General features: G+C 34.9%; 1 protein-coding gene across 3 annotated transcripts in view; it reads right to left on the bottom strand.

Moving 5' to 3' along the window:
* The window catches only part of HERC2 (E3 ubiquitin-protein ligase HERC2), a 159,788-nt gene that overhangs the window by 49,440 nt on the left and 91,870 nt on the right, over positions 1–18,478 (bottom strand). For all 3 annotated transcript variants that reach the window (XM_069831643.1, XM_069831645.1, XM_069831644.1), the window contains exons 47-55: positions 16,762–17,007; positions 15,451–15,644; positions 14,352–14,549; positions 13,538–13,693; positions 11,108–11,332; positions 6,552–6,713; positions 3,661–3,891; positions 3,269–3,511; positions 204–359 (exon numbers count right to left, since the gene is read on the bottom strand). In XM_069831643.1, the coding sequence (XP_069687744.1) occupies positions 204–359; positions 3,269–3,511; positions 3,661–3,891; positions 6,552–6,713; positions 11,108–11,332; positions 13,538–13,693; positions 14,352–14,549; positions 15,451–15,644; positions 16,762–17,007 (1,811 nt within the window). The remainder of the gene's footprint in view (positions 1–203; positions 360–3,268; positions 3,512–3,660; positions 3,892–6,551; positions 6,714–11,107; positions 11,333–13,537; positions 13,694–14,351; positions 14,550–15,450; positions 15,645–16,761; positions 17,008–18,478) is intronic.

The following is an 18,478-nucleotide window of genomic DNA, read 5'->3' as shown; positions in this document are numbered from 1 at the left end:
ACTCATCCGTAACAGATGACAATCCATGTTTGTTTAGACACCTCGATTTCCTCAACTATATTATTTGTTTTTAGCTCCTCTCTTATTACCTCATTAGCGATATGATCTCTATGTAGCTTACATGTTGTAAATCAGAAGATACTGCAATATTAAACAATTATAGATTAAATACAACATTTAATTTCGTCACAATTGGGACATACCTGTCCTGTGTCGGAAACAGCAAGGCAGTGGAGAGCTCCCACAGCTACGTGGACTATCTTCTTGCCCCTCAGTCCTTCAACTAAAGTGGGTTTCCTTACATGCTGATCCGTGCCATGCCCCAAACGAAAATAATCTCCTTTGCCCCATGTCCATACCTATTAAACGTATAATTTATCCATTATTCAAAAACAAACTACAAAAATTAATAATCTATTTTTCTATTATTTTGTAGTTATTGTAAGATTTTCTTTGTCCAGTGGCAGAATTCTTAACTTGCCGTTATTCGATAAGATTACGATTGTGCTTATAGGGGCCACTAGTGCTAGTACCAGTCTAAATTGGACAATTTTACTCATGTTTTTCAATATATCGTATTTTTCTTTTTTAGTCTACAAATGGAAAATAATGGATAATACATATGAAAACCAAATTCTCTGTGACAACAATCCTCTTATTATACACTAGCCGTACCCGTGCGCTCCGCTGCACCCGTTAGAAATAAATATAAAGTAATTACATAATTAAAATAGGACATTTGATCCAGGGAACATTCGTGTTTGATATAAGGATAAATCGTTTATTATGTTACTTAATTTAAATTGTATTTTCATAATTAAAATGCGATCATTTTGATCCAGAGACCACTCATTTGGTCATAAAAATTATTTTAGGAAATAAGGAAACGAATGTACAGAATAGCCTATCAAGTTTTCTGTGCATAAGAAGCTATTTTAATCTTACCTGTCCTCGATTCACTCAGAAGTTACTGTAATAACATTATAGCATTATGTCCATCTAGAGAAATTACACTTTCCAATGGTGAATTAATAATTAATTATACAAATCGGTTAATTTAGCTTCTGATATTACTTCACAGAAACATTATCTGTAGGCTATCTTTCATAGCTTTCGATTGTTGCTGTCCAAGGCCCCTTATAGACGAAGTCATTTGTTTTTTAATTCATTACACGGCCTTAGATGGCAGTTATTTTAATTTTAAAACTCATTTATCTCATTAAATATCAGTCCTATCAAAATTTTTCAAGGAATAAACCTTATCGGAAATTATTTTTAAAGAAACTTTTGTTATGTAACATTTTTCACAAGAATCAATAATAAGCGAGATATTTCGATTTATTTAATTCAGGCCCCCTTATAACCCCCCTTTTAAATAATGTATTTTGAATGTCATATAGCCTAAAATCTAAGTTACAACGAACTTAATTTATATTCCAATTTTCATCGAAATCCGTTCAGCCATTATCGCGTGAAAAAGTAACAAATACACATACAGACAGACATACAAACAAAAATTTCAAAAAAGCGATTTTCGGTATCAGGGTGGTTAATTGTATATGTTAGGACCAATTATTTTTGGAAAATCGAAAATTACCAGAAAAATTTCGGCTACAGATTTATTATTAGTATAGATTTATAATGATTCTGAATTAGATAACAATAATAATAATAATAATAATAATAATAATAATAATAATAATACTATTAATAGAGCTGCCTTTAAATTAAAGGTTGCCCAATAGAACACAGCATAATGTGATTAATAAACATATAAATTCAAAGAATTATTACACAAACATTTTAAAATAAATTTAAATTTAATTTACTTTACTGTAAAGACAAAGCTTTATTAAAATATTAACATTTAATTAAAAAATTAATTATTATATCTGTACATCTGAGTTCCTTATTTTTTCCTTTCTTTCACCAGAATTAAACAAATTGACAATAGAGAGTTCCACTATGCATATACATAACATGACTAGGCATTATGCGTCACCAGCCTTCTATTTGTCGCAATTGTGATTTTGTTGTGATATGTTAAACATATATTCAAAACCACTGCTGATTGAATATTCTGTTCAATCCCTTCGCCCCCTCCCATTCGCACCTTTGACTTTCAAATTACATCCCTATCTTCAAAGAGTCATTTTAAAGGAAATGATAAATCCTATCTGTTTATAAAAAAATTCAGTTTTTCCATTTCTGAGATACAGCCAGAAACATATAATTTAAAGAATGACAATAATATGATTACAGATGTTAAAAATGAATGCAAGCCATTTATAACAAATGACAGTAGAAACAGAATCACAACAATAGTATACAGCCTACTGACAAATACCTAATGATCCTACACACATGATATGACCGAAGATGTTAGGGCATGTATAAAAAAAACGACAGGAACTCCATCATACCAGGCAAACAACAGAATTGCTTTCTAGTACACAGAGAAATGACCTAGTATCTTCATAATACGGTCTAGTAACAAATAAAATTTAATTCATTAAATTATATGTTTCTGGCTATATCTCAGAAATGGATGAACCAAGTTACCATACATTTTTTTTCTTGGTAGACAGATACGATTAATCATCCCTTTAAATGATGTGGCTGAAGATGGGGGTGCAATTTGAAATTCAAAAGTGGGAATGGGAGTAAAATTCAATCAGCAGCAGTGGATTTGAACTTCTTCTTTGAAAACTAAAACGATGTGTTTTTCCTCAAAATCGTATTCCTTGCATATGTATAATTATTCAAGGTGGGAAGTTTTGAAATGAACACACGGTATATTACTACTTAAGATTTAAACTTAGGGGTTTCTTCACATCATCTTGTTTTAGCTACACAGCTTAATTTAGAGTTACTAGACGTCCCTTGTTTCCAGATATAGTTCCTCATTTTCAATCACTGTGCCTGGAGAATATAAACGTCCCCATTTTTGTTCCCAGAAAACAATTTTGTCCCCTGAAGTTTATTTTTGTTGCAATAATGTAGTTCGCTTATCATAGTACAAAAGGAATTACAGTTTCGGCACATTACTCCTAGATGGATACACGTTGGTGAATCTGTATGTGAGAAATATTGGAGAGGAGAGAGTTAATGGGTTTGATGCTAAAAACTCAGCATTAGTTAACAGCAACAACACCTGGGTGAATTATAGAAGTATCTGCCAATGGATTTAAAAAAAAAATTTGTAGATGATAAGTACCGGTATTAGTGGAATTGTTGTGATTAATATTTAAAAAAGAAGAGCACTTACCTGTCCATATTTGGTAAGGGCCAGAGAGAACTGGGCACCACACTCTATCTGACACACTCCCATTCCATTCAGTCGCTCAATGTTGTGAGGAGTGTTGCAGCCCTCACTTCCACCTCGACCCAATTTTCCAAAATCTCCATCACCCCACGAAAATACCAATCCTTCATCCGACAGAGCCAGCGTTTGTGCATCCCGACTTCCACAGGCAACTTGTATAATGCGATTACCTAAGAGGGTTTTCACCTGAATAGAACATAACGAATAAGATCGATAATATAAATGTAAATGAACAAGTACAACATGATAAGGATTTTATTGGTCTTTCACCTGAACACAATATAACGAATATGTTCGTCAATGTAATCCAGAATGAATTCGAACAACATACTCACCAGCTTTGGTTTCAGCTGAGTTACATTATCTCCGTGTCCCAGTCGGCCATATTCTCCAAGTCCCCATGAATACAGTTCTCCATTTGACGTGATGGCAGCACTATGAGAACTTCCACATGCGATGTCTCGAATGCGTTTTGATTTCAAACTCTCAATCAAACGTGGTTTATCAAGACTTAACCTATTGTTGTGACCCAGTTTGCCATCCTCTCCTTCACCCCAAGAGAATACCTGAAGGGAGATAAAAAAAAAAAAGCCAGATAAAACATCGGAAATTTTACATTAATTATTATGCAACGAAATGAAGTCAAAGCTATGGCTAAAAACAGAGTAAGATGGCGTGTTTTCACAAGGACCCTATGCTTCCCGGAGGAGCGAAAGGACTTTCATCATAATCATCATCATCATCATCATCATCTGTGGCATTACAGCCCTTGTAGGACTAAAGCCTGCCTAACAAGTGAAGCCCAATCATTCTTGTCCCGGGCACACCTCCTCCACGTTCGGATCCCCAGCTCCTTCATATCCTCCTCCACATCTTTCATCCATGTCTTTCTAGGTCTCCCTGTGCATCTTCTTCCTCCTGGATTTCCTCTATATATCCTGTGTAGTAATGAGTTTTCTTCTCTTCTTTCCACATGGCCCAGCCATTTTAATCTTGAGCTTTTTATTTCCCCCAATATTGAAGGTTTACCATATAACTCGTACAACTCACTATTGTATCTCAATCTCCATTCTCCGTTTATTAATTTTGGTCCATATATTCTCCTTAAAATTTTTCTCTCCCAAATAGCAATTCTATTTTCGTCTTCCTTAAGCATAGACCAGGTTTCCGATGCATAGGTGACAATTGGTCTCAACACAGTTCTGTATATCTTTATTTTTCCTGCCTTCGAAAGGTGTCTAGATCTCATTAATTGGAGAAGTGCCCAATAACATCTATTCCCTTCTTTCAATCTCTCTTTTATCTCCTCAGAGGTATTATTGTCTTCAGTAATTATTGATCCAAGATATTTAAAATTCGTAACTCTTTCAAAATTATAATCTCCAATTCTTATGTCTTTTAAGTTTCCCCATTTATTTTTATTTCTAGTTGCTATCATATATTTAGTTTGCGAAAGGACTTTACTACTACTATTATGCAACAAACGTTATTTTATGGAGATCAATGCTGCTCAAAGGCGATAAAGCAGTGACAGTGACAGGGTTGCCAACTTTTTTTGAAGAAAATATGGGAGACTAAGGAATCGACAAAATTTCACATGGGAAATAGACAAATTATTCCGTTCAGTTACTAAAAAACAACTATATTCTACACTTCGGCAGCTAGTTTAAATTAAGAGTATTTTGAGACAGATTTTGTCTCGCATAATATGAGGCGTGTCCATAAAGTAACTTTCCCATAGCTAGCAAACCATATGTTGCGCGAAGCGACTGCGTGTACGTGATAGAATAATGTCCTGGCATGGCGCATGCGCTAGCAGAACTTCCCGAGTGCTCTCAGTAGCTTCGTTGCATTGGTTGAAGATGGACACTCCTATTCCAGTTCCCACCACATGTAAAGTGCTATCAGTGATAAAGTTTTTGAATGCACAGGGCATAGCGCCGATTGAAATTGATTGTCAGCTGAGCCAGGTCTATGGGCAAGCAGATGGTGCGTTGCTGCTGTAGACAATTTTCAGCAGGACGCCAAAATGTGCATGATGAGGAGCGCAGTGGGAGGCCAACCATCATCGCAGACAACCTTGTGGAACAATGCACCATCTGCTTGCTCATGACGTTAGACCCATAGACCTGGCACAGCTGACGATCAATTTCAATCGGCGCTATGCCCTGTGCATTCAAAACTTTATCACTGACTGCACTTCACAAGCGGCGGGAGCTGGAATAGGAGTGTCCATCTTCAACCAATGAAATGAAGCTTCTGAGAGCACTCGGGAAGTTCCACTAGCGCATGCGCCATGCCAGGACATTACTCATCACGTACACGCAGTTGTTTCACGCAACATATGGTTTGCTAGCTATGGGACGAGTGGGAAAGTTACTTTATGAACGCGCCTCATAGTTTTAGTCGACTGCAGTTTGCAGCTCTGATTTGATTAGATGTGTAGTGTTCCCGTTTTGAACATCTGTCCAATTATTATTCATGAGATGAAACATCCTCGTTGTATATAAGCATTACTACTTGGTATGCTTAGAACAAAACTAGCCAGTTTCCCCAAATTTATAACATTAACACGGTTTGATTTTAGACAGGTGAGCACTAAAACTCATTTCTGGCAAGCATTATTTTCTATAAAGACTGCACATTTTAATACCTGTCTTGAACAACAAAGTTCATCATATATATACAATCTATACAATCATCATTCACGGCAAAATCAAATGTTTAGAATAAAAATTTTCACATTATGCAAAAATAAGGGAGAAAAATGTTCGAAGAGAAGAATAATATAGGAGACTTAAAAATTAAGGGAAAATACGGGAGATCCCAGGAGATCATTACTGTGCAAATGTTAAATGTTATGTTTTATTTAACGATGCTCGCAACTACAGAGGTTATATCAGCGTCACCGGATGTGCCAGAATTTTGTTCTGCAGGAGTTCTTTTACATGCCAGTAAATCTACTGACATGAGCCTGTCGCATTTAAGCACACTTAAATGCCATCACCTGGCCCGGGATCGAACCTGCAACCTTGGGCATAGAAGGCCAGCGCTATACCAACTCGCCAACCAGGTCGACTTACTGTGTAATGAAGATGTATATTAAAGACAATATTTTTCAATTGACAGTAATAATCTCGTATACTTCTGATCTCTTATACTTGTATATAAGATATTCTAGAAAATATTGCTACTTCTCCTTGAACACTTCATTTTAAGCACTTACCTTGCCATCCAACGTGAGGGCCATTGCATGTTTGCCTCCTGAATGGACTGCCACCTTCTTGACTACATATTGACTAAGTGAAGTGAGTTGCCGAGGCACTGACACATTATTACTGTGCCCAAGACCCAACCGACCATTAGTGCCTTCTCCACAAGCATACAGCTATGAAAAGAAACAGAAAATTATTTTTTTCTAGTAGAGAGTCTACATGCACAATGTATATCCTTCCCATAATAAAATTCAGACCTCTGAGTCTGCAACATAAAATTATTTACGCATAAAGAAATTTTAATGCCGAGGTAACAAAATGATTATTATAACACGTATTTGTTGATATCCTAAAAATACTGTGAAATTAAGTTCTAACAGCGCCAGTATTTTTTGGTACTCCACTTGCTTTGCTGATGATGATGGTAGTAGTAATGATAGTGATGGTGGTGATACAGTAACATATTTCAGCATTTTATTTGTGCATTTCAGGAAACAAGATGTTTGGAATTAAAAAATGTAAGAATTGTAGTGAACTTCGAAATGATTCAATTCTCATACTATCAAGGCTCGAATAATAGGTCTCCGTGTCATGTATGCATGTACGAAGTGATTGAAACCTTTAAGCAGACAATATTAGTAAAATGGTAGGCCTGAAAAGACAAAGTAAACATAAATTAATAGTGTGTGGATAAGCTTCAGAGCTTCTACCACGTTGTCTTGGTGTTATTAGCTGATGTTTCGACTGCTGTGTTGTGGCCATCTTCAGAGCAGTCCAACAACTGCTCTGAAGATGGCCACAACACAGCGGTCGAAACGTCAGCCAACGACACCAAGACAATGTGGTAGAAGCCTTGAAGCTTATCCATACACCATGTACACCAGCCACGGAAGCCTACGCGAACACATAAATTAATAGTACTTTGGTAAGATATGAAAACTTCCAAATATTTGCACAAATTAAAAGGGAAAGCTATAAGTAAAATTGAAAATTACTAATAATTATCATATAAATACTGTACATATTAAAGACTACAGTACCATAATTATGAACTCTGTGGTAGCCTAAATATTTCTCACACTGTAACGAAGTTATTGCAATCCATAGTTGTTTTATTACAGCTCACCTCTACATATTAAACATGTTAACATATACGTATTCCTAATCAACTTTAGCCAGTATACTCTGGTACAGTACTAAGTCGAAGTGAGTAATGACTTACTACATGAATTTGTCATTCATTCCCTAAAATTGCGATGGTTATGAAAACAACGACAATGGAATAATTTAAATCTATGTTACAATTCATTCTGCAAATAAAACCTTGGGCACATATAGCATATATTGTACATGATTCTTTTAGGTTATGACCTTACTACATACTTACTTACTTACTGGCTTTTAAGGAACCCGGAGGCTCATTGCCGCCCTCACATAAGCCCGCCATTGGTCCCTATCCTGAGCAAGATTAATCCAGTCTCTACCATCATATCCCACCTCCCTCAAATCCATTTTAATATTATCTTCCCACCTACGTCTCGGCCTCCCCAAAGGTCTCTTCCCCTCTGGCCTCCCAACTAACACTCTATATGCATTTCTGGATTCGCCCATACGTGCTATATGCCCTGCCCATCTCAAACGTCTGGATTTAATGTTCCTAATTATGTTAGGTGAAGGATACAATGCGTGCAGTTCTGCGTTGTGTAACTTTCTCCATTCTCCTGTAACTTCATCCCTCTTAGCCTCAAATATTTTCCTAAGAACCATATTCTCAAAAACCCTCAAACTCTGTTCCTCTCTAAAAGTGAGAGTCCAAGTTTCACAGCCATACAGAACAACCGGCAATATAACTGTTTTATAAATTCTAACTTTCAGATTTTTTGACAGCAGACTAATTGACAAAAGCTTCTCAACTGAATAATAACAGGCATTTCCCATATTTATTCTGCGTTTAATTTCTTCCCAAATGTCATTTATATTTGTTACTGTTGCTCCAAGATATTTGAATTTTTCCACCTCTTCGAAGGATAAATCTCCAACTTTCATAGTTCCATTTCGTACAATATTCTGATCACGAGACATAATCATATATTTAGTCTTTTCAGGATTTACTTCTAACCCTATCTCTTTACTTGCTTCAAGTAGAATTTCCACGTTTTCCCTAGCATATTCACGTCATCTGCATAGACAAGAAGCTGATGTAACCCGTTCAATTCCAAACCCTCTCTGTTATCCTGAACTTTCCTAATGGCATATTCTAGAGCGAAGTTAAAAAGTTGTTGTTGTTGTTTTCTAATGCCAGGCGTTTGACAATAAAGTCATTTGACCTCTTGCACTCCAATATTTTTCACAGATATTATCATGACTAGCCACTGAAGCACAGATTTTGAGGTGTTCCGAATCCATTTCTTGGTTTGAGTTGCACAATGGGCAGTTAGGGGACTGATATATTCCAATTCTATGCAACGTTTGGCCAAACAATCATGGACTGTTGCCAATCTAAATGCAGCTACAGACGATTTTCGTAGTAAATCGGGAATTAACTGTGGATTTTGATGCAGAGAGTTCCATTTTTTCCCTTGGGATTGAGTTATCAAATTTTGTTTGTTGAAGTCTAAGTATGTAGATTTAATAAATCTCTTCACAGAGTAATACGTAGATTTAGTAACAGGTCTGTAAGTAGCAGTGCTGCCCTTCTTTGCTAAAGCATCCACATTCTCGTTTCCCAGGATTCCACAATGGGATGGTATCCATTGGAATACAATTCTTTTATTGAGTGATAATAATTGAGAGAGCATTTTAGTTATTTCTGCTGTTTGAGATGAAGGTGTGTGTTTAGAGACGATTGATAGAATAGCTGCTTTGGAGTCTGACAATATAACTGCATTCCTAAATTTATTGATGTGGCATAGAAGATTCCTGAGACATTCACTTATTGCAATGATTTCACCATCAAAACTTATTGTTCCATATCCAAGAGATCTATAAAGTGAGAAGAGACAGCACGTAACACCTGCACCGGCACCTTGTTCTCTGGAGATCAAGGATCCGTCGGTGTATAAATGAAGCCAGTTTTGTGGAGGGTACCTAATATTAATTGTCTCTAAAGACAATTGTTTCAGTATTTCAGTGTTTACTTCTGATTTCAGTAGTTCTTCTGTTAAATTTAGATTATAAAGTTAAAAAGTACAGGTGACAGTGCATCTCCCTGCTTTAGCCCGCAGTGAATTGGAAAAGCATCAGATAGAAACTGGCTTATACAGACTCTGCCGTAAGTTTCACTAAGACACATTTTAATTAATCGAACTAGTTTCTTGGGGATACCAAATTCAATAAGAATATTATATAAAACTTCTACATAGCAAACATAAAATGATAACAGTCGAAGACAATGATAATCGAAGCTGCACTGTATTGTAAGAAGTTCCTTAGATTAAGAAGTAGTCATTACAAGCAATTAGAAGGAAAACAATGTGACAATTATTTGCTAAAAGTATTGATTAGAAAATACAACACCGTAAAATGGGGTGACTTGATACACTGGGGGGACTTGATACATTTTGTAAGTTGATATTTCGGAACCGAAACATCAACCTACAAAACATATAAATTCCCCCCAAGCATATCTAGTCACTCTGTTTTATATGCTGGGAGACTTGATACGTTTTGTAAGTTGATGTCTCGAAACAAAACATCAACCTACAAAACGTATCAAGTCATCCCCCCCCCCCCCCCCAGCGCATCAAGTCACACCTCATTTTACTTTTAAGGAATTAATTCCACTTAACTAGAAATATGATTAATAGAAATGTTGTCCAAATAAGTAGCCTGTATGTTTTGTATATCTCTATACTTACTTACTTACAAATGGCTTTTAAGGAACCCGAAGGTTCATTGCCGCCCTCACATAAGCCCGCCAGCGGTTCCTATCCTGTGCAAGATTAATCCAGTTTCTATCATCACACCCCACCTTCCTCAAATCCATTTTAATATTATCCTCCCATCTACGTCTCGGCCTCCCCAAAGGTCTCTTTCCCTCCGATCTCCCAACTAACACTCTATATGCATTTCTGGACTCGCCCATACGTGCTACATGCCCTGCCCATCTCAAACGTCTGGATTTTAAGTTTAAGTTCCTAATTATGTTAGGTGAAGAATACAATGCGTGCAGTTCTGTGTTGTGTAACTTTCTCCATTCTCCTGTAACTTCATCCCGCTTAGCCCCAAATATTTTCCTAAGCACCTTATTCTCAAACACCCTTAACCTATGTTCCTCTCTCAGAGTGAGAGTCCAAGTTTCACAACCATACAGAACAACCGGTAATATAACTGTTTTATAAATTCTAACTTTCAGATTTTTGGACAGCAGACTGGATGATAAGAGCTTCTCAACCAAATAATAACACGCATTTCCCATATTTATTCTGCGTTTAATTTCCTCCCGAGTGTCATTTAACATCGTCAGAATTTTAACTCCAGAGTACAAGAGCCATCAGTGCACAATCAATACATACACAAAGAAAAGGAAGGAATTACAGATTAATAATTTATATAATGGTGCACTTACTTTTCCTTCAAGTGAAACAATAAAGAGGGACTTCGATCCTCCTGAAATATGGATGGGTTTAAGACCTGAAAGAGCTTCCGAATAAACTGGCAGCTTCACTTTGGATCCTTTCAGTCCTCCTAGCTGGTCCTTATCATTCAGCCCCCAGACCAGCACTTTAGTATGGATCTCTGGTCTTGAGTCTACAACATGGCTTTTCTGTTGTGTTGCAAATACACTCGTGTCCTATATATATAAATAGAAAACAAACTGATAAAAAAACTTTTAGGAAAGAACTAGATTTTTAACTAAATGATCCTATGTACCACTCACAGATGCCCAGGTTCACTTCATTTTATTAACAGAAAATGTATGTCAGTTGTTTGAATGAAGTAGGTACTATGCTCTACATTCATGGAGAAATACATACCTATGCCAACACATATGTTATATCTATATAGTCAAGCACTCATATTAAAGCAACTAACCATATGACAATGGTCACAAACTCGAAGTGTTCATAGAAATGTAATCACCTCACCTCACCTCACCTCACTACATATCGCCAAAATATTGTAAAAAATTGTAGAAAATTACAAAATTGTAAAACTGTAAAAATTGTAAAATATTGTAAAATTTGTAAAAATTTGTAAAAATTGTAATTGTAATATTGTAAAATTTTGACTTATTCCACATCTTAAAGCTTCATTGCTCATGTAAGATCTATGGAATATAATAAATGAAATGAAAAAAAAAAAAGGTATAACTTCTTTTATACGTCTCACACATACATTTTTCACAGTTTTGTGTGTTTTCTAAAATCCTGGCAAAATTCCTGTATCTTCTATGTTACTTTATTTCGCTTATACGGTTTTTTAAACTTCTACAATCGTACCTTAACCCCAGGACATATGAAATGTCACCTATATAGCCTAAATCAATTTTGCTCGAAATTAAGTTTGTCGTGAAAATGTAAGAACATTCATTGTTAAGTGCGACCCACTAAGAAATTGTGGAAATTTGAAGCTGCTCATGCTTTCCTCGACCAATCTGATGTCCTTTAATGACGCTTGTTAACTGCTTTAGAAAGAGTGAAACATTTCATAACACATCATGATGTAACTGAACAAATTATGGAACATATAGAAGTAGATCAGGAGAAAAGATATATTTACAGACCAACAGCCAATTATTTTGAAAAATTTTATAATTTGAAAAAATCACGGTAGTATAGTGGGGTCTAGGTGAACAATTCCAAAATTGTTTTATAACTTTCGTCAGACAATGGGTTACAAAAACATTTTTGTGAGGAAATTACAATAATGGCTCTGCGAAGTTGCATTCAAATTATCATATGCATTCATAAACTTGACTTTTATACATATAAAATTGTAAGTTATTTTATTTGGTGAATATGTGTTTTTTTTTTTTTTTTTACTGTCATACATTCTAATCTTCATAATTTTTTATTGTTATACATTTTCTATTTTCGTTCTGAACTGATAACTTATTCCACACTCCGCAAATAAAATTTCATATGGTATACTTTGTCCTAGAGCGAAGCCAAATTTGTGATTGGCAAGTTTTATAATAAATAAATATTTACAATACAAATAAGTAAAATAACACGTGATCTACTAAGGAAATATAAACATAAAGTAATACATGGGAAATAGAATTTTGGATAATCCGAACATTTGCTAATCAGAACAAATTCGAGCCCCAATTACTTTTGACACCACATTTCAACACTTTTCAACAATCGAACGCACCCACACAACAGGCAGCGAAGTTCGAGATGACGCCGAGATCTAGTAGGCTCTGAGGATGGTGTGAAGAAGCACCGAAACAGCTGTAAGCCGCACATACTTACACAATTAACACGAGTAAGATCGCCATTTAATCAATTACCCAATTACTTCGAACTGGCTGGGTTATAATGTAGCTACTAATATTTTTATTTCAAATTATAAATCTCTATTTATTGAAATTGAACCAGAATGCTATTAATTCTTCGAATAACATTTTTCCATGTACGAATATTGTTAAAAATGACAAATAACAAAACTATATATATATATATATATATATATATATATATATATATATGAGCCATTCAGAGCAAAAGTGGTGTAAGTCAAAAATGGCTAATGAGGGTTAAATTGAACATTCTGTAAAATACAGCGCAAAGTAGCAATTAATATTCAACTTATTTAAACTAACAGTAGTCAGTGAATAGCAAGAAGGACATATTAATTGCTACTTTGCGCTATGTTTTACACAATTTTTATTTTAAACCTCATTACTCAATTTTGACTTACACCACTTTTGCTCTGAACGGCTCATATACTAGTTCACATTGTTAATACATGCTGGAACTATGTACTGCAAGAACTTTCTCATAATGGAAAGTTCTGAAATATGAGTCACTTCCATTACATTATACTATACCTGAATGTCATCATTGTCCGAGGCTAGGAATGATAATGCAGTTGGTAGCTGACCCTCTGATGTTCGCTTTTTACCAATTATATTAAGAGCATGAATTTTGCAATCTATACCTCCATTTCTGCATTGTTTTATGGCAATTTCTATACAGGAGTGGTTCTGAAAACAGAAAAAAAAAAAAATTATATACACACAAATACCACTCAAATATATATGTAACTTCTATCTTTCCACACTCGCATGTGGGCAGTTGCACTGTGCACTGCCACTTCCACTCTACTTCTGTGAGCGTTAATTATTTTGAACAATAATGCTGTGGAACAAGTTCAAACATTAATTATCTACATTGTGATGTGTCATTCAATTCTGATAGTGCTCTAATACAAAAACTGCATAAATTTTGATATCTATGGAACATCAGAATAATGAGAAATAAAACCAGAAAAGATACAATGTTAAAATACTGAAAAGTCATGGCGAACTCACAATGAAGTACGCATCTGAAAACTGGATATTAAAGAGAATCGATAAAAGAATAGTATAAGCATCTGCAATCAAGTTTTAAGAAACGCTGTTTGCTATAATCTTAGAGACCAAGTGAGCAATATAAACGTGGAAGATCTTTTATATGTTTTAACTTAGACACATCTAATTTACATTACTGTTAATCTTATGTTTTGTATGGCAGCTTATTAAAATACAGGTTTATATTCCGTCTTGTTAAACTCTAATTTCGCATACTTCTAATGTTATCACAAATTTTAAAATATTTAAAGGTAAATATATCATGAAGTAGAACTAAAAGATGAATTATTACCTCCTTCAAGTCGGATAACAGAGTCACCACAGTGTCAGTATTACGAATGTTAATAGTAGACAACTCATTCATGGCAGTGAAAGAATCTCCTCCGCTTACAACAACAAGAGATGGCGTGTAACTGCTATCAGAAGGATCAACTGTCATTTTTAATGAATGCACTAAAACATCAGGTTGCATTTCCATTCGAATCCAGTGCTGAAAGAAAACCAATATACATATTATTCAGTTATGTAACAAGAGAATTCGGAATACATAGCAATTAAGTGTAATACATTGAAGCACTATATTTAGTATGAGGGTTTTTCGTAAAACGAGAACTTTTTTATATTTTCAAGGCCTATGAAAAAACAGTCTAATGAAAGTGAAGCTATTAGTAAATCATTTACATTGTGCAATAGTTGGTAGCACAACTGTTTACTTCATAGCTGCCTTCTAAAGGTGTTGTACCACTCTTGCGTCAGAAGACAAAAGGAAGTGCCAAAACATGGATCTTCAGGTTATGGAAGAAACCGGAAACAAGCAAGGACTTCACTAATATCTGAAGATGACTACATATCAAGCCGAAACTAGTGAACCAAGGTAAATTATCGCCAGAGTTTCACATTAACAAAGGAAAATTGAAGGATACACGGGAAAAACGATCAAGGTCCATCAAAAATAGAAATTGAGTTAATAATGCTACCTTATAGTGGAAAGGAAGTACTATCATGTGGTCTAGCTAGTAATAAGAAATAATCGTTCTTGACGTTCCACTACGTCAGTTTCTATTAAATACACACATAACAAAGTATTAAGTGCTTAAACTTTAAAATTCGTTTTTCTCGAAACTTTCTAAAATGGACCTTGATCGTTATTCCCGTGTACCCTTCAATTGTTTCTATAACTAAATTTCAAATCTTTAATGAAGTTTAATCTTTGTACTGTATTTAGGTGCATAGAACGTACAATGAGAATGTTTGTATTACATTTATGACACAAACTTTTTATCAAACTCGTAGATTTTATCGAGTTTCTTTCTATAGACACATGCATATCACCACCACATCTTCAAAATTATTACATGATTTAAGAATTTCTGAAGGTAACAGTACGGTACCTTCCCTTGTGAACCACAGCTTTGCCAGTAATTGTCTGAACCATCAACAAGCCGATGAGCCCATGTCTCTCGTGACGAAACACTCAGAGTTTTGATACATTTTGACCAATCTTCAATTAGTCCTGTATTCAGAGCCAACGACATATCCTGTCTGTAATACCTGCCTGGCTTCCCAGCGAATACAGCTGCACTTCCTGCAATAACAAGAAAATGAATGGTTAAAAAAAGAAACTCTATCAAACTACTGATATTTGTAATGCCTACTGGAAGGAGGAGAACCCTCTGTCATGAGAGTCAGCATTAGAAATATTTTAAATCTATTTACTGACATCATCACGTGAATGTTACGAATTTCAGTCTTCACATGATAATTTTATGTTAAACACGTGCAGTCAATCTGGTATGTTAATTACTTATTTTCTTTCTCCTTTCCAACGTTTATTCCGGTCTTGGATAATGTTTTATCATGTTTATATAGTTCCTATAACATCGTTTTCTTAATACGCAAGTTATATCCAACTCTTCAAATTAATTACTTTGTTTTGTTTTATTTGGAATACGTTATTACTAATAAAATTTCTTATACAGACGTTAAAATGTGTGCTTTAGAAGATACCTTAATTAAAGGGCTTCCATAGATCTTGATTCTGATCACATTTGGATCAGAGATGAACTTTTATATACGTTAGTCTACTATTTTTCAGTACCTCCAAGAATACCTAAAATTATTAATTTATTTTGTCAACTTCCAGATTTCTTCATGAAGCTTCGCAATAATAGTAGGTTGTGAATTTTATTTATTTTACCATTAGAGATCCAAGCAGTCTCACTACTATGAAGAGAGAACTTTCCTCGCGAACATGGCTGGGGAAATGTTTACTTTAATTTTCAAGTTATAAATATAAAAACTGAGTTTCACTATCACAAGGCAATATGTAATATCTGGTAAAAATTTTTGGACCAATGGCATCATTAGCTTACCAAGAAAATGTACATATGTGATCTTATGTTTAAGTATATTTTCGATTTGTTGCAACAATTGAACAAACTGTGAAGGACAAATTAATCACCTAAATTAAGTGAACTATAAACCATTCAATTCAGCATTATTTCAAGATTCAGTGGTAAAATTTATGTATGGCTATCATAAGTCTTGTGGTAGATAGTGTCAAAAGTGTTACTGCATGTTTTGCCATAATTTTTGTATATGTTTGTAACCTCTGCTCTTAAATTTTAACAGTGCATATGAATCCGCCCCCTAGTAGTGAATTTATAATTTATACACATGAATCAAATGAAACAATAACTTACCTGGTTCAACTATTCTGTTAAAACTGTGACGATGAAATTTTTTGGTGTAGAAACAATTTTCACAGTAATTAAAATCATCACATGCTTTGCACTTAAATCTTGGTCCCGTAATAGGGTACATGAGGCAGCCGTCGCAACTTATACCTTGATGACAGCAAGGAACCACCTCCATCTCTGGAATGATTCCTGTCCAGTTGTTTTGTTGCGGGAAGTCTACACTCACATCTCTTCCATTACTGCTAATACCTATTATACCATTAAGCTCATTAGTTCTGGACATAAAAAAACCACACACACATGCACACAGACATACAAAATGAAGGATTTGCCGGAAGAAGGACACACAGGTCAGGGACCTGAATTTTTAGCATCTATTTTTTCATCAGAATTAGCATCTATTTTTTTCCGAAGAAAACTTGTGAATTCTACCTTTAATTTTTCAAAAGATAACATTGTGCACAGTTCCGTGTTTTCCTCCTTCAAATTACATCGTCTATCTAAAACAACAGCATCATATTGCGATAAAACACGTTCACCGTCAACATTATTTGTTGGTGTCCACAATACTTCCAAACATGGCCATGATTAAGTAAATATCTCCACAAAATCGGTATACTGACTTCACCAAATTGTCTGTTATGCTGTCAGGAGCAGGAAATGGATATGGATCATCTGGCAAGTTGCACAGCCCTTCAAATAGCTCAGGACATCACATCGAAATATTGGGCAGCACGAAGGAGAATGACTTCATTGTTAAATCAAGAGAATTAAATACATACATATTCTGAAAATGCTTTATTTTCTGTTCTTGAAGCATTCAACACTTTCACTATGTCATATTTTTCATTTTTTCACCTGTTGTTCAAATAAGCTTCTTAAATGAATTGTATGCACTTCGAATTTCTTGTTTTGGTATACTCGAAAATCCTGGAAACATGTCAATATTTGATTCAACATTGTTCAGTAGACTTCAGGAAGAATGTCTTCGCTATAACCTCAAAGTTCTTTTGGCCAGGGTTCTTTATCTTCAAAATCGACAGTTTATTCTTTGCTGACTGAGCAGCTTTGGAAAACACATCTTTGCAATGTAGCTTCATCCAATGGACTTAAAAAGTGCCTTTAATTTTTGTATACAGGGTATATAATAAGCTTTTCGCTTGAAAAATAGCATTTTACTGATAAATCGCATTTTCTTGATTTTGCAATTTGATAGAAAATTCGCATTTTTTCGCACTTTCAATTCTGCTAGAAAATCATCTAAATCACCTTACAGAGGAAGAAAAATACTTTCTAACCCGCAATTTAAAGTTTCGCGAATTTCGCAAATGCTAAATTTTCAGGTCCCTAGTCATTGGTGCATATATTCTCTTCTTCCGGCATCCCTTAATTATCAGTAGAAAAACCAAAATAATGATTTCCGAAGAACATAATAAAAATTCATAGTAAAATCTGTGTTCATGCTAGGTCTATCAAATATTTACCGTATTTTCTGACACAACTTTTCTCTTTGAAAATAGGTCTGAAAAACTGGGTTTGTCTTATATGCTGATACTGAGTTTATGAATAGGTCAAAGCTTCATGGGCTGCAGCAAAAGCCGAGACAGTGGTTAAATTATTTAAGCAATATAATGCACTGGATGGTGCTTTTTCTCTTACCAATTCATTATGAATACAAAATGCAACAGGTTCGTTTTGAATGAATTAATGTTGGTGAAAT

The sequence above is a fragment of the Periplaneta americana genome, chromosome 7 (genome assembly GCF_040183065.1).
Source record: "Periplaneta americana isolate PAMFEO1 chromosome 7, P.americana_PAMFEO1_priV1, whole genome shotgun sequence".
Classification (NCBI taxonomy): domain Eukaryota; kingdom Metazoa; phylum Arthropoda; class Insecta; order Blattodea; family Blattidae; genus Periplaneta; species Periplaneta americana.
Note: the sequence above shows the minus strand (reverse complement) of the source record. Positions and strands in the feature narration are given on the sequence as shown.